This window comes from Miniopterus natalensis, chromosome X (genome assembly GCF_054644295.1).
Source record: "Miniopterus natalensis isolate mMinNat1 chromosome X, mMinNat1.hap1, whole genome shotgun sequence".
NCBI lineage: Eukaryota > Metazoa > Chordata > Mammalia > Chiroptera > Miniopteridae > Miniopterus > Miniopterus natalensis.
The window spans coordinates 56364924-56392580 of record NC_142103.1 but is presented as its reverse complement, the minus strand read 5'-3'; the positions used below and the strand labels follow the sequence as shown (position 1 = coordinate 56392580).

At 38.1% G+C, this 27657-nt stretch overlaps 2 protein-coding genes across 3 annotated transcripts in view; both read right to left on the bottom strand.

Annotated features, from left to right (window-relative positions):
• LOC148090501 (histone deacetylase 8-like) overlaps positions 1 to 5858 on the bottom strand; it is a 183154-nt gene extending 177296 nt beyond the window's left edge. Inside the window, exon 1 of the mRNA XM_087813368.1 lies at positions 5641 to 5858. Within this exon, the coding sequence (XP_087669494.1) occupies positions 5641 to 5858 (218 nt within the window). The remainder of the gene's footprint in view (positions 1 to 5640) is intronic.
• Positions 5859 to 6293: 435 nt separating this feature from the next.
• Positions 6294 to 27657, bottom strand: part of LOC107540793 (histone deacetylase 8) — a 97688-nt gene continuing 76324 nt past the window's right edge. For both annotated transcript variants that reach the window (XM_087813345.1, XM_016217629.2), the window contains 2 exons: positions 10124 to 10236; positions 6294 to 6400 (listed from right to left, as the gene is read on the bottom strand). In XM_087813345.1, the coding sequence (XP_087669471.1) occupies positions 6315 to 6400; positions 10124 to 10236 (199 nt within the window). In that variant the 3' untranslated portion in view covers positions 6294 to 6314. The remainder of the gene's footprint in view (positions 6401 to 10123; positions 10237 to 27657) is intronic.

The window sequence follows — 27657 nt, the reverse complement described above, 5'->3', positions numbered from 1 at the left end:
GAATTTAATATTTTAAAAGGCACATCAAACTAGGAACAATAAATGAACATCCCACTTTGGACTCATTTCTACCTGTGAATTTAATTCGTGTCTGAGTCATCAATTTTTCCAGAAACAATAGGGAATTTCATATTTGCCATACTATGTAGAAGCAGGATAAAAGTTTATCAAATAGAACAAAAGCACTTGATACAAATACAAAGTGCAAGGCTTAAAAAATGAATTAGCAGCTTCTGTTACCTTTATCACTGGGCCAAAGTGATGATCAAGGTGGTACAGCTGTGACCTGAAGACAGCTAGAATAACTTTGTAAAGAATTTTCACCAGCTCTTAGACTGTGATGAAAATGGGGATGAAGATACAGGTAAGGCTATATAATTATTTGCTCTCAAATGCAAATGTCTAGAGAGTTCTTCCCTTCTCATCAAATGAAAGTGAATTTTAAAGAATTGTATTGCTTAAAATATTTATGTATAAATATGTGTTTGTGTTGCTTTTGCCATTTCACCAGGCTCCGAGGAACAGGTTATAATTGCCAGATTCTCTTTCACTGAGGATCTATTTACCTGCTTCTAAAATTGAATGATAAGAAGTCTGGATTCCCAAGTGGAAGATAAATTCTAGATGACTTATCATTATAATGAAAGAAAAACCTATTATCATTAAAACATCTCTTCTTTAAATATTAACATTAAAAGTCAATAGTGCAAAAGAGACATTTCACTTAAATGTCCTTTAGAGATGTCCCTTGGTTTTCATTTTACTCCATTGGTATTGGATGAACAACTCATAGCATGGATGGAAAAATCTCAATACTCTACATAGATATGGCCTTCTGCCAGAATCAAGAGATGATATAAATTATGTCTACAGTTGCAAAAATGCATAATGTCAAAAATCTTTATCAATACTAGTCTAAAAGCACATTTACAGAATCTCCATGATTCCAAACTTTAAAAACTAAGATGTAAAATCTGGCAATATTTATTCTTGGTTTCTACCCATAAAATTACAAATTAAGCCCTCAGGATTAAGATATTCTTTTTGGAGCAAAAATACTAGGTTGTTTGTTTTTTGTACTTCTAGGATCTCTGAATTTTCCTTTAGGTCAGTGGTCTTTGATGGGGCAAGAAGGTTTCTCTTTATTTTAATTATAGAATATAAGCTATAGGACTCAATGTAAAGAATCAAGGACAAAACACAGGTAGGTTCTTATTTTAATAACTACCATTATGAACCCTAGTTCCCTAGAATAAGATTATTCCTTTGGTAAGGTTGATAGCTCTTACAAGCAAAGTTTTGCATATGTGGATATAAAGACTGCTATTGAATGGGAAGTCCTGTTTAATAGAGCCTTTCATAAGTCTATTCATTGAGAAGTCTGCTTAACAATGTGTTTTCATTTTGGTGAAATATTTATACAGTGTCTGCACTTAATTACTTCACAAAGTTGAATAGTTGAATATTCTTAATAAAATGTGAGGTGTTTTTTGTTTTCAAAATGTTGAACTGCCCACTTCAGTGTATTTTGAATCCATACATATTATAAGACCCACATATATAGCTTTCCTATGAGGTGTATACTAATAATTGGACACTGAGTAAAGAATTGCTTTCTGGCTGTTAGGGCTGTAAAATTATAGGTAGGATACAAACTAACAAGTTTAAGCACAACTCTGATTTTCTTCTTCAAACAACGCATATACCATGACAGTTCACAGTGGGTGAATAGTTTGGCCATCCTGCAAGATTTGAGGTTCAGAGTGGTATCCTACTATTTATCAAAACCTTTCTTGAACCAACAGCAAGGAAGTACTTGTCATTGTCCTTTTTGTCCACAGTCCTTAATTATAAACACTTCCAAAGTCATCAACACAGGAATTTGGGTAATAGCTTAAACATTATTAAGACTATCTTACATTGCATTCAAAGACAATTAGAGAGCAAACAGGTTCAACATAGGCAAAGTAGTATTTCCTCTTTCAGTTTGGGAACTAGCTAACCCTCCCTTTGGCAAAATAGCCTTCCTCTTCCATCAAATTTTTTGTGTATATGTGCATGTGGCTGAGGACAGGTGTGAACTTCCGTGTAAATCAAGAATATAATTAATATACCTCTATCATCTCTATACTGGGGCTATAGCTTCTATCTGAAGGAGGAGGTGTACTTTCAAGAACAATGTTGATGTTCCTTTATGCTAGTTAAAACAGGGCTCTACTTGTAATCCCAACTCTAGTAGCTCACATGGAAATTATGGGAAGTTTAGGGGAATCAGTGACCCTTACCCTTTTAAATTAGTATTGAATGACATAGGAAGCTCTGACTGTGAAATTCTCTTTTACATAAAATGGAACTCAAGGTTTTTTGGTATTAAAAACATTCATGTAAAGATTCCATATCTTGCCTATTAAAAAACACACACACTCTAAACCATTTTTTAAATAAAGGGGTATGATCAACTTTAAGATGAAACCACTAAGTCCTGCCTAACTAGCTAGCAAACTCAAAAAGGCTACAGCAGAGGAAAAAACTTTAAAGGAAGAAAGGGAGACAGGGAGGGAGGGAAGGAGAGAAGGAGAGAAGGAGGGAGGGGGGAGGGAGGGAAGGAAAGGGGAAGGAAGGAAGGAAGGAAGGAAGGAAGGAAGGAAGGAAGGAAGGAAGGAAGGAAGGAAGGAGGGAGGGAAGGAAGGGAGAGAAAAAGGGCTCATGAATCCCACAGGGAGAAACAGTTATCAGAAGCAAACTAAGAATTGAGTGGCAAATAAAAATTACAGCATCTTGTAAGTGAACCAGCAATAAAGAGGTCCTTTATTTATCTTAGGTAAGGAGTGATGCAGAAAACCAGTGAGCTCAAGGAACAAAAAGGATGAAAAGGAGATAGCAGATATAACAAATGACATTTTTATGTGAGTAAACCATTCCTATGTCTACTATATCTTTTGAAGTAGGCAGATGGGTCAGAGGTCATAATGGCAAATGTGCAAGAGACTCTGGTTCCAAGCAACAAACTCAAAGTAGTCACAAACATAATGACAGGAACTAAGTGATATAGTTACCAGGATTCACCCTCTGCAAAACTATTTAGTTTGTAAAGATTGTTTTGTTTTTGTTTCCCTCTCCCTCCACTGCTCTGTTACCCAATTCCTGCTCCTCTGAATGCTCAGGGTGCTCACACTCTAACCCTTTCAAAATCTGCAGTCAGGAAAAGCACTGTGAGAACCATACACCTAATGGCAGAATGTGGGTAAGGAGGAGAGGTTGTGCCAAAATTCCATTTTAAGGCCTATTTCTAATTGTAGAATTAAAGTATGTTTCCTGTTAAAGGAATTTCAGATTATTAGTCCAACAGATGGGAGAGATGCTGGGTCAGGAAGGCTCCCTGGCACCCTTGGAATCAGAGGTGCCTTCACATAACACCCTGACAAGACTTGACTTCTGAAAGAAATCAAAGGGAAAAATTATTGTACCTCTAATGAAAACCTAGAACCTGTTATCCTGGATGATCATTGTGCAAAAGGGGCCCTGGGAACTATACACTGATGAGTGTCTGGTACTTTAGTAGGCAAGCTGGAAGACTCTTAAATAAATACTGGCCTCCTATACACTGGGGTGGGAGTGGTAACAGCGTCTCAGTAAAGAGAAATCATGTGTGATCTGCCATGGATCTTTTCCTTGGGGCTAAACTCACTTTTAAAATGCTTCTAATTAATTTTCATACCAAGACTATTTTTAAACATGAATTATGTAATTTAAAATACTTTTTCCTTATCATATAGTAGGAACAAGTTTAGAGAGAAAAAGAAAATATAGGGGAGAAACAGACATTTTTGTGACTGAAGAAGGGTAAACAGTAGACTTCCTTGGGGGTAGGCACTGGGAGATACTCAAGTCTGCAGATGATACTTGGCATTTCCAGGCAGTGAAGTGCCAAGCTGATGGGGACTGAAGGAAGGTCTCAGGAGGTTTTATGATTGGCAGATGAGCTTCAATAAGGGAACAAATGTGTAAGGTAGTCCATTTAGGGAGGGCCAGATATTATAAATTACTCTTGCAGGATGATGGGTGCTGACCTTTCAATGAAGACCTGGGAAAGAAATCTAAGAAACTCTGTTTACAGAGCACTGAAGAGAACAACCTAGTTTCCTCTTACGGCATAAAAAAAGGGTAACAAAATGTTGGGCACTGTCAAGGGGATTAAGAGAAAAACAAAATAATTCTCCTTTTACACAGAACCACAGTACATCTTCATTGGTGAAGTTACACAAGCAGCTCTGATCTGCACATGTCAAGGACAGAACAGAGCCTAAGGCAAACAAAGAAGGGCAATTAAAACCATCAATGGCAGGCTCCAAAAAAAAAAAAAAAAAAAAAAAGGCCTTTTCAGTCTGACACTATAGAGGTCACCAGAGGACATGATCAAAATCCTGAAGAGGCCAGAACTGCTGCATGATGACTTAGCCTGACAAGTGCCTTCAGGTAAGAGACATCTTTGAAACATTAAGTTCTTTATTCCTTTTTTAAAAAATTTTATTTATCTTTATTGTTGAAAGTATTACAGATGTTTTTTATTTTTTAATACTTCTACTTTGTTTATATAACTGCCAGTGATGATGACCAATGCAGGTTCTTTTGGGAAATCTGTTTCTATCAGAGGTTGGGAAAAGCCAAGTGGGGGAAGGATAAAAAGCACCTCAATACCCATTACTTATCTTAAGTGATGATGACTTCTGACTTCTAGTCAGACTCACTTTCTCTACTGCCAATGCTAGCAGTGAATTTATACTTGACCAATATCAATTTTTAAAAAAATTGATTTTAGAGAGGGAGGAAGGGAGAGAGGGAGAGGAAGAGAGAGAGATGGAGGGAGAGGGGAGGGAGGGAGAGAGACACATAGATCGGTTGCCTACCATCACACCCTGACCATGGATTGAACCCACTACCTAGGTATGTGCCCTGACCAGAAATCAAACCTGTGACCTTCCAGTGCATAAGACGATGCTCCAACCAACTGAGCCATGCCAACTAGGGCCAACCTCAATTTTTATTAATACAAGTATAGTTCCTGCCCCCTCCATTCTCTAAGGCTTTTTAGCCCCAATGATCTACATATTGGCAACAAACTATTTGCCTACAAGTGGCTATAATTTAATACAATAACCATAATGTAAAAGAACAGATTTCTGACCCCAATTTTAATACAATGAATAGAACTCAAGATCTCATAATAAAGAACTACCTAACATTCACACTAGAGGACAAAACCAGATTTCTATAACAGCAAACCAAAAAGGACCCTCCTAGGCTAATGAGATTACACACATGCAAGTTTTAGCTAAGAAAGTAGTAGACAAGGGACTTCAAAGGCAGCCTAAAAGCTCTGCTTTTGGGGTGGTCTTAGTCATACAGATAGCTAATAAGATCAAACCAGAGTGTGGCTCTGGTCTGAACACAGCTCTCCCAAACAGGGGAGGGTTACCTGATCCATTTAGCATAATGAACAATGTACAAAAGCTATGTAAGTATACAGTACCTTTTCCCCCCACAAATTATTTTTTGAAAACAAGAATTCTGTAAGATTGGGGCCATTTCATCTTACAGAAATGTAATCTACCTGTTACTGGCTTAGCATTAGTGCCATACCTTTCATAGATGTGGTAATACTTCTCATCCTGTATGCCATCTTGAATGGGCACATTCACACTGTAGTACCGTCCCTTCCCTAGGCCAACATCAGATACATCACCTGTTCCTGTAAAAGAGAGAGGCACCATGAACAGTTTTAAGAACATGAGAATTAGAAAAGTTGAAGGATTCTCTGATAGAAATTCAGAAGACCAAAAGGTAGTTAGGAGCACCATCCTGTGATGGTTTTTCTAAGGGAATGAAATTAAAATAATACAGAGAAGTAACTGTTGGAAACAATGTTGGGGAAGTAGAAATATTATAAGAAAATGGAAAAACCTTAGATTCCATCTGGCTAGAAAAAAAAAAGATTAACTCCTGTGCTTGGCTTTCCATATGTCTGAGTGTGACATAATATTAATTAATTCCAATTATCAGGCTCTTGAGAGTTACATGGGGTATCTGATAGTACAGTAAGTATAAGTGAGCTGTCCAGTGGCATTCTATAAAAGTCATCTGGAGTAAGAAATGGCATCACATTCCTCTTCATTGTCACCTGAAATTACCTATGTTAAAATTTTACATAAAGTAGCACCAATAAGGTATTAATACCATTGAACTATCCAAATATAAAAGAAATGTATAGAAGAACTGTAGTATTTATTCCTCAAATGTAATACTGAGCACACAGATCACTTGCCTGGGAAAAATCCCGGGGAGAATTTGTGCAGGGACACCGTCATGACTTTAGAGGTGAAACTGAAGGCATCTTCTACACCTACCAGAGAAAGAAACAGAAGAATCACTTCATATATGCAACACCTGTATCCAACAACTGAAATTCTAGAAAGCAGCTGTGGAAAGGAAGAGAGACAAGAAGGTAACAATAATAAAGCTAACAAGCTGAGGAATAATGTAACAAAATCCTCTGGTCTTTGATCTCTGCCATTATAGGATGAGGTTCCTTTTCAAATTCATGGCAAATTATAACAGGTCTTCCCATTTCCAAGCAATGGGAAGTCCACGCTCTCTTTGACAACCTGTTCAAAAAGGTGGGGTAGGGCTTAAGCTCAGAATTGAGGCATTATCAACAGAGCTGAACAGAGGAAACTGGCACCATTTGGAAGTTTCACGTTTTGTTTTGCTTCAGTGGTTCTAGTTAGAGTATTAGGATTCAGTACAAAATAAGCACAATGCAGCAACCCTTTTAAAAATGCCACCAGTACAAACATTAGGCATTATATAGTGAAAATCTAATTGTAAACTGCCTCTCTATGATTCAGATTGAATTACAAATGAGGTTCTCCCAAAGTGTGTACTAGGTAACTTACAGTACATCTTTCTGGCTAAAACACAGAAGGCTAAAAGTAGCCCTCACCTTGTCTCTTAATAGCAGCTTGGAAATAGATGGGAAAATTTTTCTAAAAAGGAGTCCCCTTTCCATTTAAACAGAGTAAGAAAATGAATAGAGGGCTGGGAGATAGATGATGTAACTGTTATAAGCCACTATTTATTCAAATAAATACACTGCCCACCTCCACACCTTTCCTCCCTAAATCACATATTGTCAGATAATCTCTCTGTAAAATGGACTATTATTAGCAAATTCCTGCACTATACTCTTTCAAACTTCAAATAAATTGTCCCCATGTTTACTTAATGTGCTCAGTCTTCATTAGAGGTAGACAGTGACCTTAAAAAAAAAAAGAACTGTATTTGTATATCACAAGTATGTTTGAATTTCCCAGGCCTTATGTTTTGCCCTAGGGAAGCAGTTAAAACCAGTTAAAGGCTCTAGGTACAAAGCATTCAGTAAACAAAACAAAACAAAACAAAAATTAAAATAGCGTTTTAACTTAGAAATTGATATATAATTATTTATACTTCTAGAAAATTCTGATTATTTATCCACCCAGAAAGGTGGTACCAATTTACACTTCTGTCAGTGGGGTCAGAGAGTTCCCATTTTCACACTCTGACTAGCACTGGATGTTATTATTCTTTTTAATCTTAGGCAGAAACAATGGTCTTGTTCTAATTTGCATTTCTCTGAGTATTAGGGTCTTGAGCACCTTTTCTTATGTTTAGTACCCATTTGTATCTCTTCTCACAGGAAATGCCATTAGGAATTGTAAGAAAATTCTACTTTGCATAGACAGATATGTGGAGAGTATGGGGTTTGGTGTGAATAAGGAGTGGTAGGTAATAGTAAAAAGACGGCGAGGACAGGTATGAGTGCTAGTGAAGCCATCACATAATGTTAGTTATGGAATCATGGGAGATTTAAAATAAACTGAATGTGTAAGAATTTGGAGGTGGGGCAGGGGTCACTGAAAGGGAGGTGCTGAAGAGGGGAAATAAACTGAAATGAAACACACCATAAAAGTTGGCTAAAACAGGAAACTCTAAATGGTGGAGAAATAACACTGCAAATGGAAAAAACGGTTTCAGGTGACAGTCTTATTTCATTCTTATGTGGTTCAAGAGAGTTGATGCTATTCTTAAACTTTGATACTAATAGTTTGAATTTCATAATCATTCATTCATTCAACAAATATTTTACTGAACCTCTACTCTAACATACACATGGTTCTGTTTGTTCAAGCCATTGTTCAGGACAGAAAGAAGTAAACAACTTGATCTGTATTTTGGATAAACTAAAAGTTTCTATAGGAGGAGAAGACATAGGCAGACTAAAGAATTAACAATATAAGGCAATATATAATTAAATATCAAATCAGTAATATAAACAATTTGGTTGAGCAGGGGAGAGGGCACTTGGGCTGGAGTGGTAAGGGCAAATCTGCTACTGTTGGAATTTGAGCTTCTGGGTAGAACTTGGAGATGCAACAGGGGAGGAGAAAACAAAACTAAGTTAAAAAGAGTGATGCCAAATCAGGGAGGTAGGCACAGTGAGACATGTTTGGTGATCATTGAGTAGAGAAGCCTGCACAGCAAGTTGTAAGAGAGAAGGCTGGAGAGAAGAGGTGAGGTCTCTTTGAGGTAGGCCTCCAAAGACAGGGTAAAGAATGTGGACTTACCAAGAAGACTACTGTTTTTCAAAGTGTGGCCTGTGGAACAACTAGGGTGTTGTTAAAATGTGGATTCCAGGGTTCCATACCAGACCTATTAAATCTGAGTATCTGCTGGATATGGCCCAGGAACCTGCATTTTAACACAAGCTTCCCCAGGTCATCTTGATATACATTTGAATTTGAGAATCATTGCTATAGGCCAAGGGTTAGCAAACCAAGTGGCTACTGGGTAAATAAATACTTTAGGCTTTCCAAACTACATGGTCTCTATTGCATTTTTTCTCTTTACAGCCTTGTAAAACTATAAAAAATCATTCTTGCTAGCCATACAAAAACAAGCCATGGGCCAAATGTTACCCTTGTTACAGGTGATAAGGAGCCTCAAGGTTTTTGAGCAAGGCTGTGTTTTGCATTGGTGGAGTATTCAGATATTCAGTAAACATTGCTCTCAAAGTAGTATGCTGAGTGTTTTAACCCTTCTCTCTTTTCTCAGTTACCTTTAATTTTCTGTCATCATAGCAAGGTAGCATCTATCTAGGTGAACTCCCTAGGGAGGTTTCTCCCCACAATTTCTTTCTTCTTTATCTGTTTTGGCAGCAGAGCTGAACCTAGTCTCTGTCATATACTGTTTTTTTCTTCTCTTGCTTTGATTAGGTAAGTATGTCTCCAAAAATCCCTAGAAACAGGGAAGTAGCAATCCCTGATATGGGGGTGGGGAGGAAATACCCTTAACTAATTTTACTGGGTCAGTGTTCCTAGAACAGTGGAAATATGTGCCACCCACAGAATTTGTTAAAGAAACAGATTGTGGGTAACTGTCACTGAAGCTCTACATTGTAGATGGAAAGTACACAGAAGGCCTGGATGCATCCTTTCAGTGAAGTCTTCTAAGAAGAAATTAATGAAGTTAAGGCAAATTGTTAATGACTCTGCTGCTATTAAAAGTTAGAGAAGATGTCCTAGGCTTGTTTGTGCAGACGAAATATTTAAGCAATACAAAGAAAGTGGAACAGATTTCGATCACTATGTGAGTTGGTATCCCTATTGGTGAAAAAATTCAGACTGTTTTTTCATCATTTGCCCATTCTGATCTTGAGAGAAGCATCAAAGCTGTCAGCTCTAACTACAGATTTCACTAAGAACATGTGAAAGTGACTTGAGGGAGGTTACTAAACAATGGAGTAAACACTAGGTAAGATTTCCACTTCTTACTGTTCTCTACTAGAGAGCTTTGCTACTGGAGGAGAGAAGAGGGGAAATTACAGGAACCTGGTATTTTAAAGCAGCAGTTTCATCAGGAAAGGAGGAATTGCATCAGTTAGAATCTCTACCTATTTTAGGATTCTCAATTAGGAAACTTTCAATCGCAACAGGCATTTCTCCTTTGACCAGCCTCCTAGAAGCAACTTTACTGATAAAAAACGGTTGTCCTAGCAGCGAAGCACCCTTGAAAGTGAAGGGCTTACCATCTCCATGGTGCAGATCCAAATCCACATAGAGAATACGGTCAAATTTCCGTCGCAATCGTAATATTCCCAGGACAACATCATTGAGATAACAAAAACCAGATGCTTCATCTCTGCAAGAAAATAAGTTGCTACAGCCAACAGCCAAAAGCAATCCAAGGGAGTCTTTACAGCCAAGGATCTAACCCTTGAGATCTATTCCCTTACAATTCCCCCTTCTTTTTAGAAAAAAAAAAATCTACCTACAAAGATTGTACAGTAAATGCCTCAGAATGATCAGGGAATGAAGAGTTTTGGTAAACTAAGTATTCAGGTTGATTGGTAACATTTTACATTCAGAATCCCAGATTTTCAAAGAATTAGAATGTTATAACTATATTAAAAAAAAAAACCAGAACATTTTTCCAATTATTCAGGAATCATTAAAAAGTTGTAGTACCCTGGAGTCATCATAATGAACACTGGCTATCACTTATAGGACTTTAAGAAAGCTAGAATCTAGAGGGGGCTTTAAAGACAATCTTGCTCAGCCAGATGTAGGAGATGTTGGAGATTGGATTCTCTGTACTGACCCTATGACATAACCTAAAGTTTTATTTTTAGTAAGTCTTGGCACTTGTTGATCATAAAAGCTAAGTATAGAATGTACAAATGTATAATCTCCTGGGCAGCATAATGTGGTTACCTTTCTGTAAATGTAATTATTACAATGAAGACTGAAGCAGCCTCTTCTAAAGTTATTTTGTTTCCTTCACTAAAACTGTCTTCATTGACAATACTGGTGTCCTTTGACTTTTTTGCTATTGGTGATACTGTGTTATTTTAACCTCTTGTAAACATTAACCTACTCATTTATTATGCTTCCATCAAGCCTTGTTGAGTAGATACAAAAGAACATTTTTTATCATCAAAAGTATATTATAATTTATTTTCAGGGCCTCATCCTAAATGCTTCAGTTTATTTTGCTTCCACTGACTTCAAATATCCAGACCATTTTTTTTTTTCTAATTTCTCCCTGATATTTTACTTGAAATGGAATTCTAGGTATGAGCATCATTTAAAATGGTATCTTTACTATTATGAGATTGTAAGATCTTTCTAGTGCTTACACAATGTAAAAACTTCATTAAATCTCTTCTAGTATAATGTTTTATATTCTGAACAATGCCCTGGTTCACAGGCTGAATCAATGAGACAGGTATATTGGTGAGCAGGAAGTTAGTAAAAATATCATTAGACATTGATTTTGCACATAAAGATGAACTCAGTGATCATCTACTAAAAGAATAGCTTCGCCTTAGGTGTGCAACCAGGAAGAAGCCAATTAGAGAAAATGATGTATTCATCTGTGAATTTTCTGTAAATAAGCGTTATATATGTGACTTTGAAAGTTCTTAGATGCTGTTTTCTAATTCTGAAAAGCTTATATCTTGTAAGTCTACTGTCTTAGCACATTAAAAAAGAAATAATTTGTGTTCCTACTGAACATGAGTAACTTTTGGGTAGGTAGAATAGAATATTAAGTGTTAGGCAAAAAGAGGAGGGAGATGAGGAGGAGGAGAAATAGAAATCAATACAAGATATACTTCCGTCCCTCAGAGAACCTATAATTAAGTTGTGGAGATAAGTCATAAGCATGGAAAAACAAGAAACAAAAAGGCAAGCAGAAGTAATATGGCATATAAAGAAGAATACAGAGAAATTCTATAGACAAAATTGACAAAGCAGTCATCTCATTATAGTATTAAACTTTTATGAGCCTTCTAGAAATCATGCAACTAGAAATCAGCAGTGGTTAAGAACCCCCACCCCCTTGCTTTAGTGTTCTGAGAAATGGTTAACTGCAAAGGACCACACTGCTCTGGCATATTCCAAGGGAAGAACCATTGTCATGCTTCCTCATGACTCCTGTAAGACTCTTGGTTGACTTCCTAGTTTACCTGCCTCTATAAAGCTCCTGGATCCTTTCCTTTTCTTTGAGATGTTCCTCATTAATAAACATTCTCCTTTTGGCAATAGCCTGAATAATAATGATGATGATGTGTGGAATTCAGAAAGGTCATTGTGTGTAATAATATCCTAATATTTTCCTAAATTAATGGAGCTCAATTCTCATTGATTTATAGAAATAAATGCTTAGATAATCAGAATATTCCAATTCCCAGAAAATAACAAAACTGAATTTTCAAGACTTTTAATGTGCTAAAAAAGTACTTCTATAAAAGCAAACTCAGAGAGTGATGTCAGAGAAATGGTAGTGTGAGAGGTTCCCCTTATAGTTACAATCTGAACAGCTATAATTCAACAAAGGATTCCCTGCTCTATACTCCAACACATCTGAGAGATGTGTGCATTAAAACACCTGAGGGTGGGTGAGTCAGCATGAGCATGGGAGAAGGGAAGGGAGAAGAGCAGAGACAGGTGCCACAGATGTAGCAGGGAGCTTGCTGCGGGTCTTGGGAGAGGGGAGGAGTCAGGTTGCCACTGGCACTCTCTTCAGTCCAGAGGAGCAGAGAGATACAGTGAGCATTCTTGCAGGAGTGGGCAGTAGGTGCTATGGATGAACCCAGTGGCCTGGGCACAGACAGAGCGCAGGAGTGAGGTCACAACTGTCTGGCAGCTATCATTTCCAGGCACAGAAACAAAACCATGGAGCCTGGCTCCCTTGCCTCACCTTCCCACAGCTCCCTTCTCCCTACACTCCCAGAGCTAGCAGCAGACCTCAGAAGAAGCGGTAACAGTCATTGTAGGCCTACAGAGCACATTATCTGCAGCCCTGAAAGCTGAAGAGGCAGAAGTATTTTTCCCTGAGTGTCAGGGAGGCACACTGTAGCTAATCCAAGTGAAGGGTGAAGATAGAGAGGTGCGGCAGCTGAGGTCTGGCAGTTGCCACTACTAGGAGAACAAAGCTACAAAGGAACCAGCTGGCCTGTCCCAGCTCATCCCACCCCCACCCATCATGGCTGTACTGCTGGAAGAGTCTGGTTGCAGACGACAGTGCTGGGATTTCACAGGCTCAGAACCCCATCACCCACAACCCCCCCCCCCAGGAGTGGTGCTGAGACTGCAGTGACCTGGTCACAGAGGAGACACCTATCTCCCTAAAGAATACAGATATTTTCTACCACTCCACAAAGATCCAGAGCCAAAGTAGTGTAAGAGAAACTAGGAAACTTGCACTTCAGAGCCACCTACTGGAAAAACAAAAGAAAGACTTTTAAAAAATATATATGTTTTTATTGATTTCAGAGAGAGGAAGGGAGAGGGAGAGAGAGAGAGGAAGAGAGAGAGAGAAAGAGAGAGAGAGAAATGTGAATGATGAGAGAGAGTCATTGATCGGCTGCAAGCCTGTGACCCAGGCATGTGCCCTGACCAGGAATTGAACTGTGACCTCCTGGTTCATAGGTTGACACTCAATCACTGAGCCATGCTGGCCAGGTAAGAAAGACTTCTTACCAAATAGAGAAATGCCACTCTTTAAATGAAAAAAAATAAAAAAAATAAAAAAAATAATAAATAAAAGCAGGTTTCATTTTCATATATGCTTAGCAGAGAAATAATCCATCAAATTCCATGAATAAGCATGGTAATGAGGCAGCTCAAAAAGAAAATTTAAAATCTCCAGAAAAATAAACTTAAAGACATGGAAATAGGTGATTGACATGATAGAGAATTCAAGATTACAGTTGTGAAAACTCAACAAGGTACAAGAAAACACAAATAGGCAGTTTAATGAACTCAGAAATAAACATCAATGAAGAAAAGGAGAACTTTACCAAAGAGACTGAAACCTTAAAAAATGAACCAAACAGGAGTTCTGGAGGTGAAGAACTCAAGAAAAGAAACGAAGAGTAAAGTAGCGAGCTTAGGAAGTAAACCTGACCAGATGAAGGAAAGAATTAGTGATATTGAAGATACAAACCTAAAAATAATACAGAGGGAAGAAAAGACTTGAGAGTTTAAAAAAACAACAACGAAGAACTCTATGAAAACTATCTGACTAACAAATAGCTGATGAGAACTTCCTAAACCTATGGAAAGAACTAAATCTTTGAATCCAAGAAGCAAATAGAACACCTGATTATCTCAATCCAAAAAGCCCTCCTCCAAGACACATTATATTAAAACTGTAAAAAATAAATGACAGAAAAAAATTTCTCAAGGCAGCCCAGGAGAAGAAGATAGTAACATATAAAAAAATCTCATTATATTATCATCAAATTTTTCGGCAGAAACTCTACAAGCTAGGAGACAGTGGAATCAAATATTCAAACTATTAAAAGAGAAATTACAAGCCAAGAATAATATATCCAGCAAAGTCATACTTTAGATATGAAAGAGAAATAAAGGCTTTTCCAGACATACAGAAGCTGAGGGAATTTACCAACACAAGACCTCCATTACAGAAAATACTCAAGGGGGTTAGTATGCCTGAAACAAAAAAACAAAAGGATACAAAACTATGAGTAAAATGACTAACAGACAGATAGAAGCAGACTATTGCAACTCTTTTTTCAGAACAGGGTATTATAAATTAAAATATACATAAAGGTATAAGGAGGTAAAAAACATTAAAAAGAGATGACAATAGCTACTGCAATTTGGAAATGAACTCACAGCATAAATAGGAATAATTTGTGACTACAAAAACATAAAAGGAGGGGCAGGGGGTCTAAACTTGCAAAGGTGAATGGAGATAAGATGCATTCAGAAGAAAAAGTACTACTGTATATATAAAATATTCTTTTGCATATACCTAATGGTAACCACACACACACAAAACAAAACAAAAATAGACTAAATTACAGAATCATCATCCTGAACAAACAACTGAATGCTAACTGAAGAGAAGTCTAATAACCAAGGATTTACAAAAGCCACATCAAGACTGGTTGCCGAGGGCCAGTCACAGGCAGCGTCTTACACTGGCCTGCATTAGAGTCGCTCCCAAGAGGCCCAGAACCAACACACCCAGTGGCCAGCTTCAAACAGCATCAGAGCAGGATCCAATAAGCTTCATAAGCAGCATATGCAAAGGGAGATCTCAGCTGCTGAGGTGAATTCTGTTTTGTGTCGTCAGCACCCGCAAAGCAGCTCACAAGCCATGGTCTGGGTTGAGCCTCACAGTCAGCCAGCCTGAGGGTCAAGTTCACACATGAACAGGCCAATAGGAATCAAGAATCAATTACAACAGGGAGGCCCAAATAACCCACACAGGGACATTCCTGGAGCATCCAACTCAGGTGATCAAGGAGACTGCACCATTGGAACCCACAAGACACCTACTACATAAGGCCACCCCAGAAAGTTATAGCAGAGGGAGTTATAGCAGATCAATCTAATATGTAGAAACAAACACAAAAAGCCAGCCAAAATGAGGAGACAAAGAAACAGACCCCACAGGAAAGAACAAAATAAATTTCTAGAAAAGGTGCTGAATGAAAAGGTAAGCAATTTATCAGATATAGAGTTCAAAGTAATGGTTATACAGATGCTCAATAGCATGAAAAAGACATGGAAACCATAAAAAAGGATGAGTCAAAAATGAATACAATATTTGAAATTAAGATATTGAAAAAAATAAACAGTAGGTTGGATGAAGAAATGGATCAAATCAAAGATTTGGAAGACAAGGTAGAAAAACACCCATTCAGAGCAGCAAATATATATATATATATATATATATATATATATATATATATATAAATGAGGGTAGTTTAAGGGATCTTTGGGACAACATGAAGTGTAAGAACATAAGCATCATAAAGGCACCAGAAGAAGAGAAAGCAAGGGATGGAGAACTTATTTGACAAAATGAAGAATGAAACTTCCCTAAGCTGGTGAAGGAAAAAGACACACAAGTTCAGGAAGTACAGAGAATCCCAAACAAGAAAAACCCAAAGAGCCCCACACCAAGATACTTTATAATTAAAATGGCAAATGTTAAAGAAAAAGAGAGAATCTTAAAAGCAGCAAGAGAGCTCTCATAAAACTGATAGCTGATTTCTCAAGAGAAACATTTCAGGCCTGAAGAGATTGGCAAGGACATACAGCCAAGACAATTTCACCCAGCAAAGCTATCATTTAAAATGAAAGGAGAAATGAAGAGCTTCCCAGACAAGAAAAAGCTAAAGGAGTTCATTACCACCAAACCAGTATTACAAGAAATGTTAAGGGGCCTTATTTAAGAAGGGGAAGAGGAAGAAGGAGGAGGAGGAAAAGCAGGAGGAGGATGAGTATACAGACGAGGAGGAGTTGAAAGACAAGGGGAAGCAGGAGAAGAAGAACAAGGAGAAGAAAAGAAACATAGTTAAGCCCTGGCCAGTGTGGCTCACTTGGTTGGAGCGTCGGTCCATACACCAAAAGGTGGCAGGCTCGATTCCCAGTCAGGGCACATATCCAGGTTGCAAGTTTGATCCCTGGTTGGGGTGTGTGCATGGGTGAGGCAACTGATTGATGCTTCTTTCTACACCAATGTTTCTCTCTCTCCCTCTCTCTCTCCAAAAAATAAATAAATAAATCAATAATTAAAAAAAGAAGAGGTTTGCTAAAAAAATAGTTAAAAGAATAAAATGGCAATAAATATGCACCTATCACCAATCACTTTAAATGTAAATGGCTTAAATGCTTCAATGAAAAGACATAGAGTAGCTGAATGAGTGAAAAAAACCAAGACCTATACTTATATATACATACACTGTCTACAAGAGACGCACCTCAGAACAAAAAGTAAACAAAGACTACAAATAAAGGGATGGAAAAAGATATTTCATGCAAATGGAAAGGGAAAAAAAGCTGGGGCAACAATACTTATATCTGAAAAAATAGACTTTAAAACAGACTATAGTAAGAGAAAAAGGAGGACAGTACATAATGATAAAGGGAGCGGTCCAATAAGAGGATATAACCCTTGTAAACATCTATGCACCTAAGATAGGACGACCTTAATATGTAAAGCAAATCTTGGTGGTCATAAAGGGAGAGATTGACAGTAATATTGTCAATGGGGGGTTTATTTATTGACATCAATAAATAAATCTTCTAGACAAAAAAATCAACAAAAAATGGTAACCTTAAGTGATATACTAGATCATATGGATTTAATTGATATCTTCAGAGCATTTCACACCAAAGCAGCAGAAAATACATTCTTTTCAAGTGCACATGGAACATTTTGTAGGACAGATCACATGTTGGGAAACAAAAGAAGCCTTAATAAATAAGAAGATTGAAACATATCAAGCATATTATCTGACCATAATGCTATGAAACTAGAAATCAATCACAAGAAAAATGCATACAGAAAAACACTCAAAGACATGGTGGCTAAATAACATGCTACTAAATAATGAATGGGGTAACAATGAGATCAAAGATACTCAAGATACTTTGAAATAAATGAAAATGAGAACACAACAACCCAAGACCTATGGAACACAGTGGAAGCAGTCCTAAGAGGGAAATTCATAGCATTACAGGCCTACTTCAAGGAATAAGAAAACTCTCAAATGGACATCTAAATTTACTCTTAAAAGACCGTGAAAACCAACAACAAACAAAGACTAAAGTAGAATGAAGGAAATAATAAAGATCAGAGCTGAAATAAATGAAATAGAGTCTAAGAAAAACAATACAAAATATCAATGAAAGCAAGAGCTGGTTGTTTGAAAAGATAAACAACAATGACAAACTTTTAACCAAACTCATCAAGAAAAAAAAAGAGAAAACCCAGGTAAATAAAATCAGAAATGAAAGAGGAGAAGTAACTAATACCACAGAAATACAAAGGATTGTAAAGAAGATATTATGAACAACTATATGCCAACAAATTGGACAATCTGGAAGAAATGGATAAATTCCTAGAAACATACAGTCTTCCAAAAGTACATCTGAAAGAATAAGAGAATCTGGATAGACAGATTACAACTCATGAAATTGAAGTAGTAATCATAACACTCCCAATGACCCTGGCTGGTATGGCTGAATTGGTTGGAATGTTGTCCCATACACCAAAAGGTCCTGGATTCGATTCTTAACCAGGGCACATACTCAGGTTGTGGGTTTGATCCCCAGTCTGGGTGCATACAGGAGGCAACTCATTGGTGTTTCTCTCTTGCATCAATATTCCTATCTCTCTCTCTCCCTCTCCCTTCCTCTCTCTCTAAAAGTCAATAAAAACATGTCCTTGGGTAACGATAAAAATAAATAAATAAATAAGCAAGTAAGTAAGTAAATAAGTAAATAAATAAATAAATAAAAATAATCCTTTCTTGGAAAAACAAAAGACAACAAACCAAAAAATACCCAACGAACAAAAGTCCTGGGCCAAATGGCTTTACAGGTGAATTTTACCAAACATTCAAAGAAGAACTAGCACCTATCCATCTCAACAAATCAGATTTGGCAATACATGAAAAAGATCATACACCAGGATCAGTTGGGATTTATTCTGGGGATGGAAGGTTAGTACAATATTTGCAAATCAAAAGACGTGATACACCACATAAACCAAATGAAGAATAAAAATCACATGATCATATCAACAGATGCAGAAAAAGCAATTGATAAAATCCTGCACCCATTTATGAAAAAACTCTTAACAAAGTGGGAATAGAGAGAACATACCTCAATGTAATAAAGGCCATATATGACAAACCCACAGCCAATATCATACTCAATGGGTAAAAATTAAGAGTTTATCTTAAGATCATGAACATGACAGGCATGGCCCTTCTCACTATTCTTACTCAACATAGTACTAGAAGTCGTAGCCAGAGCACTAAGAGAAAAAGAAGAAATAAAAGGCATCCATATTGGAAAAAAAAGTAAAACTGTCATTATCTGCAGTTGACATGATACTGTAATAGAGAATCCTAAAGATTCCACCAAAAAACTAAAAACTAATATTCAAGTGATCAATGAATTCAGTAAAGTAGCAGAATACAAAATAAATATCCAGAAATCAGATGCCTATTTATATACCAACACTGAACTATTCAGAAAGGGAAACTAAGAAAAAAAAAAAATCACATTCACAATTGATTCAGGAAAAATAAGAAACCTAGGGATAAATTTAACCAAGGAGGTAAAAGACCTGAACTCGGAAATTATAAGACATCGAAGAAAGAAACTGAGGAAGATACAGATAAGTGAAATCATATACTGCATTCTTGGATAGGAAGAATGAGCATCATTAGAATGTCCATACTACCCAAAGCAACCTATAGATTCAATGCAATTGCTATCAAGATACCAATGGCGTATTTCACAGAACTAGAACAAATATTCCAAAAACATATATGGAACCACAGAAGACCATGAATAGCTATAGCAATCTTGAGAAAGAAAAACAAAGTTGGAGGGATCATGGTACCTGATATCAAACTATATTACAAGGCCACAGTAATCAAAACAACATGGTACTGGCATGAAAATAGATATATAGATCTATGGAACAGAATAGAAAGCCCAGAAATAAACCCACGCTGTTATAAGCAATTAATATTTGACAAAGGAGGCAAAAACATACAGTGGACTAAATATAGACTACTCAGAAATGGTATTGGGAAAACTGGACAGATAACATGCAAGAAAATGAACTAGACCACCTTCTTACACTATACAGAAAAATAAACTCAAAATGGATTAAAAACTTAAATGTGAGACTCGAAACCATGAAAATCCTAGAAGAAAGCATAGGCAGTAAACTCTCAGACATTTCTTGAAGAAATATTTTTCCTGATATATCGCCTGGGGCAAGGGAAACAACAAAAAAATAAACAAATGGGACTACGCCAAACTAAAATGCTTTTGTGCAGCAAAGGAAACCATCAACAAAATGAAGACAACCCACTGAATGGGAGAACATATTTTCCTATATATCTCCTAAGAGTTTAATATCCAAAATTTATAATGAACTTGTAAAACTGAACACCAGAAAACCAAGAAATCCAATTAAGAAATGGGCAAAGCCCTAGCCAGTTTTGCACAGTGGTTAGAGAGTTGGTCCACATACTATAAATGGTTACAGGTCCGATTTCGTTCAAGGGCATGTACCTCGGTTGCAGGCTTGATCCCCAGCCCTGGTCAGTCAGGGCATGTTCAGTAGGCAACAAATTGATGTGTCTCTCTCACATTGATGCTTCTCTCTTTTTGTCTTTCCCCCTCCCTTCTACTTTCTCTAAAAAAATCAATGGAAAAAATATCCTGGGGTGAGGATTAACAAAAAAGAAAAGAAAATGGGCAAAGGACCTGAACAGACACTTCTCCAAAGAGGACATACAGATGGCCAATAAGCATAGTAAAAAATGTTCAATGTAATTATCATCAGAGAGATGCAAATTAAAACTACAGTGAGATATACCTCACACCTGTCAGAAGGGCTATCATCAACAAATCAACAAACAAGTGTCGGTGAGGATGTGGAGAATAGCGAACTCTTGTGTACTGTTGGTGGGAATGCAGATTGGTGCAGCCAGTTTAAAGCAGTATAGAGTTCCCTCAAAAAATTAAAAATGGAACTGCCTTATGACCCAACTATTCCTCTTCTGGGAATATATCCAAAGAAACCCGAAACACTAATTCAAAAGAATATATTCACTGCTATGTTCATTGCAGCATTATTTACAATAGCCGAGATTTGGAAGCAGCCCAAGTGCCCATCAACAGATGAGCAGATAAAAAAGCTGTGCTAGAGGGATAGGCAAGATGGCTGTGGCGTAACAGGAAGCTGTGGGCCCTTTGGCCCAGCCACGAACTGGGTTTACAGCTAAAGTACTGTGCGGTCAGCTTGAAAAAACAAGAGAAGTGTGGCTGAGTAGACATAATTGGTCTAAGGAGCATTGAAGAAATAACGCAGAGACTGGTTAAGAGAGGGGGAGTCCAGTAAAGGGGGAGCACCCCTGGAGCTGGTGCTCAGCTGAGATGCCCAAGAGATAATGACTGCAAAGCACCCTCATTGGGAGTGTGAGCTTGCATCCTCATGCAAACCTAGAGCATCAGAGACTAGAAGGAGAGCCCCCACAGCATTGGGCAAAGGGATCCAGGGGAACTCTGTCTGCCTGGGAGGCTGGGTCCCTACCTTTTCAGTGAAAGAATGCACCGAATGTTGGCAGCACCAGTGGGAGAGGTTCACCTTGGGCTCTGACTGTGATGTTTAGCTCCAAAAATGGGGGGCCTGAGGGCTGCACCCTGCAGTGACTTTGAGGGACCCTCTCATTTCCTGCAAGGCAAGGTGCAGAGGCCAAGATAGCAACTAAATTTTGTGGTGTGGGGAAGGGGAATAGGATTCTTCCACCTTGAGTGTGGGGTTGGAATCCCTCCCCTCACCTGTGGAGCTGCACTGACTGCTCCATCCTGTGGAGTTGTCAGCAGCAGATAGGGGATTTTTGACCCGCACTGAGGAGAGTTGGGAGCATGAGGGGAGCTGGGATTCTCAGCCCCAGCTTTACTGTGGAGAGACCAGAGTCTCACATGGGGCTGACTTTGTAACACCTTCTGCTTGGACCTGAGCAACAAGGACACTGGGTCCTTGCAGAGCAGGAATTTTTTGTTGTTGTTGGATGGTGTCCCCTGGGAAGGCTTATATTGGAGAGACAGACAAGCATGAGTTGAGCTTTGTGACTGCATTGTGGGGAGGTGGATCCAAGTGCCCTGTGAGTTCAGCCAGCCAATCCCAGGAAAGAGGGGTGGAGCACAGCTCCCCCTCCTGTAGGCTGAGACCACCACTCCCAACAGAAAGGGTTGGGATGAGTTCCCTGAAACCCCAGGTACACCCTGCTGGGTGCAGTTTAGTGGGAGTCAGGAGAATGCCTCAGAGCAGGACATTCTAAGAGTAAGACCCTCAGGGGCTATTGTCTGGGACAATGCCTAGCCCCCTCCTGTGGGCTGGGGAGACAACATTCTCAATCAGAGACTTTTTTGATCAATCCCACTGAGTCCAGGGCAGTTGAAACTTCTCCAGGAGAAAAGGCGGCAGGCTGTATTCAACCAGAACCTGCACCAGGCCACCTTAGGGGGAACTAGAATTAAGAGGATATGGTACAGACTGAGGAGTTGGATTTGAAGCAGAGGTTAATTTCCTCTCAGTGAGTGCATGATGGTGTGATCTCTAAACAGGGGGCCGACTAGCCCTTGCTATGCTAGCCTGGCTCCACCCTAAAGGCTCTCTTCATAAGACACTGGAGGAAGACCAGGCAACTTTAGGGGGGAGGCTAAGTAGCTGACAGAGGAGGCAGTCCACAGAGAGCCTCACACAGACCACAGCTACAAAAGAATGTTGAGAGCGGAACTTGAACAGCTCCTGACATTGACTGGCACAAAAGTACCTCACGGAAGGCCTGAAATCACCATACTAAACAGTGAGCCTCAGTCAACAAAATCTGCCTGCACGAACCTCACTTGGCTGCCTTTGTATTTTATTCTTTTTTTTTCAATATCTTCTTGGATAATGCTTTGGTATTATTATTATTGTGGTTAATCTTTTGGCTCTTATCTCTTTTTCTTTTATATCTCTTATTAGCTACCTTCCTTTTCTTACTCTGTCTTTTTGTTCTGTTTTTCTTTTCCATTCTTTCTTTCCCTTTACCTCCCTCTTTCTCATTTTTATCTTTACATAACTTTTTTCTTTACATAACTTTACATATCCTTTTTTTTTTTTTTTTACCATTTTCCCTTTCCTACTCTCTACTTATTTTTTGCTCTCTCATTTTTCCTTTCAGAATCTGTTTTCTGCCCCTTTTCTAGTATTCTCTTTATTATTATTTTTAAATTACACTTGACATTTTATTAAGCACTGAGTATGTGTCAGACACTGCTCTGAAAATTCTATGCGTATTTTTTGTTTTGTTTTTTAAAGTGTCAATTTATCTTTATTGTTGAAAGTATTACAAATGTCCCACTTTTCCCCAATTGATCCCCTCCACCCTGCACCCCTCAGGCCTTCACCAAACTATTGTCTGTGTCTCCGGGTTATACAAATACTAATATGAGTTGCTAGGTTAACCTTTCCGCACCCACCCACCCTTGCCTTCTCTCTGAGATTCGTCAGTCTGTTCCACGCTTCTATGTCTCTGGATCTATTTTGTTCATCCACTTATTTTGTTCATTATATTCCACATATAAGTGAGATCATGTGATACTTGTCTTTCTCTTCCTGGCTTATTTAACTTAACATGATACTCTCCAGGTCTCAAAGGATAAGAGATCCTTCTTTCTTACAGCTGCATCGTAATCAATGGTGTGACTCTCTGAGAAGATGCTTAATATGTTTTCAGCCTTCTTGAAATTGTGGAGACTTGTTTTGTGTCCTAACATGTGGTCTGTCTTTGAGAATGTCCCATATGCACTTGAGGAGAATGTGTGTTCTGCACCTCTGGAGTGGAATGTTCTGTAAATGTAAATTAAATCCATTTGATCTACAGTGTCACTTGGAGTCACTGTTTCCTTGTTGATTTTTTGTCTGGAAGAACTACTCATTAAAGTCAGTGGGATGTTAACATCCCCAATAATTACTGTATTGCTGTCAATCTCTCCTTTAAAAACTCCAGAAGATTTTTTGGTTCAGCCTGCGTGAGTCTTTTGTTTTGAGGTGGGTCTCTTGTAGACAGCATATATTTGGGTCATGTTTTCTTATTGATTCAGCTACTCTATGTCTTTGGGTTGGAGCATTTAATCCCATTATATCTAAGGTTATTATTCTTAGGTACTTATCTATTGCCATTTTATTTCCTTATGCCTATGTCTCTGTCTCTGTCTCTCTCTCTCCCTTTCTATTTCTACTTTGCATTATTACACCAGTCCCTTTAATATTTCTTGCAATACTGGTTTGGTGGTGATAAACTCCTTTACCCTTTTTTTCCCTTTTGGGGAAGCTCTTTATTTCACCATCTATTTTGAATGATAGCCTTGCTGCATAGAGTAGTCTTGATTTCAGATCCTTGCTTTCCATTACCTTGAATACTTCATGCCATTCCCTTCTGGCCTGTAGAATTTATGATGAGAAATCAGCTGACAGCATTATGGGAGATACTTTGTAAGTAACAGCTTGCTTTTCTCTTGCTGCCTTTGAGATTTTCTCTTTGTCTTGAATTTTTGGCATTTCAATTCTGATGTGTCTGGAAGTGGGCCTCTTTGGGTTCTTCTTGCTTGGGACTCTCTGTGCCTCCTGAACTTGTGTGACTTTTTCTTCCACCAAGTTAGGAAAGTTTTCTTCCATTATTTCTTCAAACAGGTTCTATAACACCCGCTTACTTTCTAGATTGTCTGGCACTCCTATAATGTGAATATTGTTGCATTTCATGTTGCCCCACAGCTTCCTTAAACAGTCCTCCTGTTTTTTAATTGTTTTTTCTTTTTGGATCTCTGATTGGGTGATTTTTTTCCTACCTTGTCTTCTAATTCGCTGATCTGATCCTCAGCTTCCCCTATTCTGCTGTTTATTCCTTCCAATGTTTTGGGTGTTTTTTTCCCCCTCTTTCTTTTTTTAAATTTCTACTATGTCATTCTTAATTTTGTTAATAGTTTCCACTTCTTTCCTCATGCTGTTGAACATCCTTATGATCAGTATTCTGAACTCTATATCTCATAGATTGCTTAGACCCATTTCATTTAGTTCTTGTGGAGAATTCTCTTGTTCTTTCATCTGTAGCATGTTTTTTGTCTCCCCATTTTGGCTGCCTGTTTGGATTTGATCTCTGGTGCAGGCCAGTGTCAGACAGACGCTGTTTGTGACTTGTTTTGAGTACCCTCGTTGCATCTCTCTGCACTACACAGCTTGTGGTTTCCTCTGCTGGCTCTGGCTGCATTGGAAAGGACCGAGATGCACACCAAGGTCTGCTTTGCCAATCCCTGGCCCCAGAAGCAAATTAGGCCTCTATTTTTTATTTCACTAGCAATATTATTTTTTCTTTCTTTTTTGTTTATTATTCTTGTTCTATTTTCTCATTACAATTTCTCTTTTGTGGTTGATTTTGCAGTTGTTGTCAGGATCTATTGTATGTTCCAGTTTGTTTTGTATTGTTTTGTTTGGCTTTGCCTTGTCAACATTTGTACAACAGCTCACACAATGTGGTTGTGGCTAAGCCTCACAGTCAGCCAGCCTGAGAGGAGAGGCCACCCATGAATGGGATAACAATGATCAGGACCCAGTTATAGCAAGAGAGCCCAAATAACCTACAAAAGGTTCACTCCTAGAGCATATATCTCAGTAGTACAAGGAGACTGCACCACTGGGTCCCACAGGACATTTACTATAAAAGCCCACCCCACGAAGACTTGGAGTCATAGCAAATATATCTAATACATAGATACAAACACAAAGGGAAAGCTAAAGTAGGGAACAAAAAAAAAAACCCCTCAATTTAAGAAAAGGAGAGGTTGCCAGAAAAAGACATAAAGGAGATGGAGGTAAGCAAGTTATCAGACATAGAATTCAGAATTACAGTTATAAAGATGCTCAAGAAACTTAGTGAGAATTACATCAGCATGAAAAAAGTTATAGAAATCATCAATAAGAACCAGGCAGAATGAAGAATACTATGTCTGACATCAAGAATATTCTGGAAGTAATGAAAAGGAGACTTGATGAAGTACAGGATCAAATAAGTGAATTAGAATACACGATAGAAAAAGCTCACTCAATCAGAGCAGCAAAAAGGAAGAATACTTTAAAAGGATGAGGACAGCCCTGGCTGGTGTTGCTCAGTGGTTAGAGTGTCAACCCATGGACTGAAGCGTTGTGGGATTGATTCCCAGTCAAGGGCATGTACCTGGGTTTCAAGTTCACTCCCTGCCCTGGTGAGGGTGTGTGCGGGAGGAAAACTGTTGATGTGTCTGTTTCACATCAATGTTACTCTCTCTCTCCCGGCCCCGCTCCCTTCTGCTCTCTCTAGAAAGTCAGTGGAGAAATATCCTGAGGTGAGGATTAAAAAAAAAAGCGTGAGAACCATTTAAGAGAGCTTTGGAACAAGGTGAAATAAAAAAGCATCCAAATCATAGGGATGCCAGAGGGAGAAGAAAGTAAGCAAGCGTTAGAGAACCTGTTTGAAGAAATAATGGCAGAAAACTTCCCTAACCAAGTGAAGGAAACACCACACAAGTTCAGTAAGTCCAGAGAGTACCAAGCAAGAACTCGAAGAGGCCCACACCCAGGCACATCACAATTGAAATGCCAAAAATTCAAGACAAAGAGAGAATCTCAAAGGCAGCAAGAGAAAAGCAAGCTGTTACCTACAAAGTATCTCCCATAATGCTGTCAGCTGATTTCTCATCATAAATTCTACAGGCCAGAAGGGAATGGCATGAAGTATTCAAGGTAATGGAAAGCAAGGATCTGAAATCAAGACTACTCTATGCAGCAAGACTATAATTCAAAATAGGTGGTAAAATAAAGAGCTTCCCCAAAAGGGAAAAAAAGGTTAAAGGTGTTTATCACTATCAAACCAGCATTGCAAGGAATGTTAAAGGGACTACTGTAATAAGAAGCTGAAATAGATAGAGAGGGAAACAAAGGCATAAAGGATTAAAATGGCAATAGATACCTGCGAATAACCTTAAATATAATGGGATTAAGTGCTCCAATAAAAAGGCATAAGGTAGCTGAATCAATAAGAAAACATAACCCAAATATATGCTGTCTACAAGAGACCCACCTCAGAACAAAAGAATCACACAGGATGAGAGTGAAGGGATGGAAAAAATGTTCCATGCAAATGGTAATGAAAAGAACAAAAAGGCTGGGGTAGCAGTACTTCAAAAAGAAGGCCATAATAAGAGATAAGAAAGGTCACTACATGATACTAAAAGGATCAATTCAACAAGAGGATATAACCCTGATAAACATATATGCACCCAATATAGGAGCACATAAATATATTTTAAAAACTTCCATAGGACTTTAATGTAGAGATAGACAGCAATACAATCAAGTATTGGACTTTAACACCCTGACTTCACTGGATGGATCTTCAAGACAAAAAGTCAACAAGGAAACAGTGACCCTAAATGATACACTAGATCAGATGGATTTAATTGACATGTGTAGAACATTTCACCCAAAAGCTGCAGAATATACATTCTTTGCAAGTGCACACAGGACATTCTCAAAGATAGACCACATGTTACGACACAAAACAGGTCTCTACAAGTTCAGGAAGACTGAAATCATATCAACCATCTTCTCGGATCACAATGGCAGGAAATTAGGAATCAACAACAGTAAAAACACTCAAAAACATTAAAACATATGGAGGATAAATTGCATGTTATTAAACAATGAATAAACTAACAATGAAATCAAGGAAGAAATAAAAAAAATCCCAGAAACAAAACAAAAAAAGAACATACCAGTACCCAAAATCTAAGGGACATGGCAAAAGCAGTCTAGAGAGGGAAGTTCACAGCATCACATGCCTACCTCAAGAAACAAGAAAAATCTCTAATAAACTAACCCTCCAACTAAAAGAATTAGGAAGAGTACTAAAAGTAAAAAATAAAAAGCCCAGAAGCAGCAGAAGGAAGGAAATAATAAAGATCA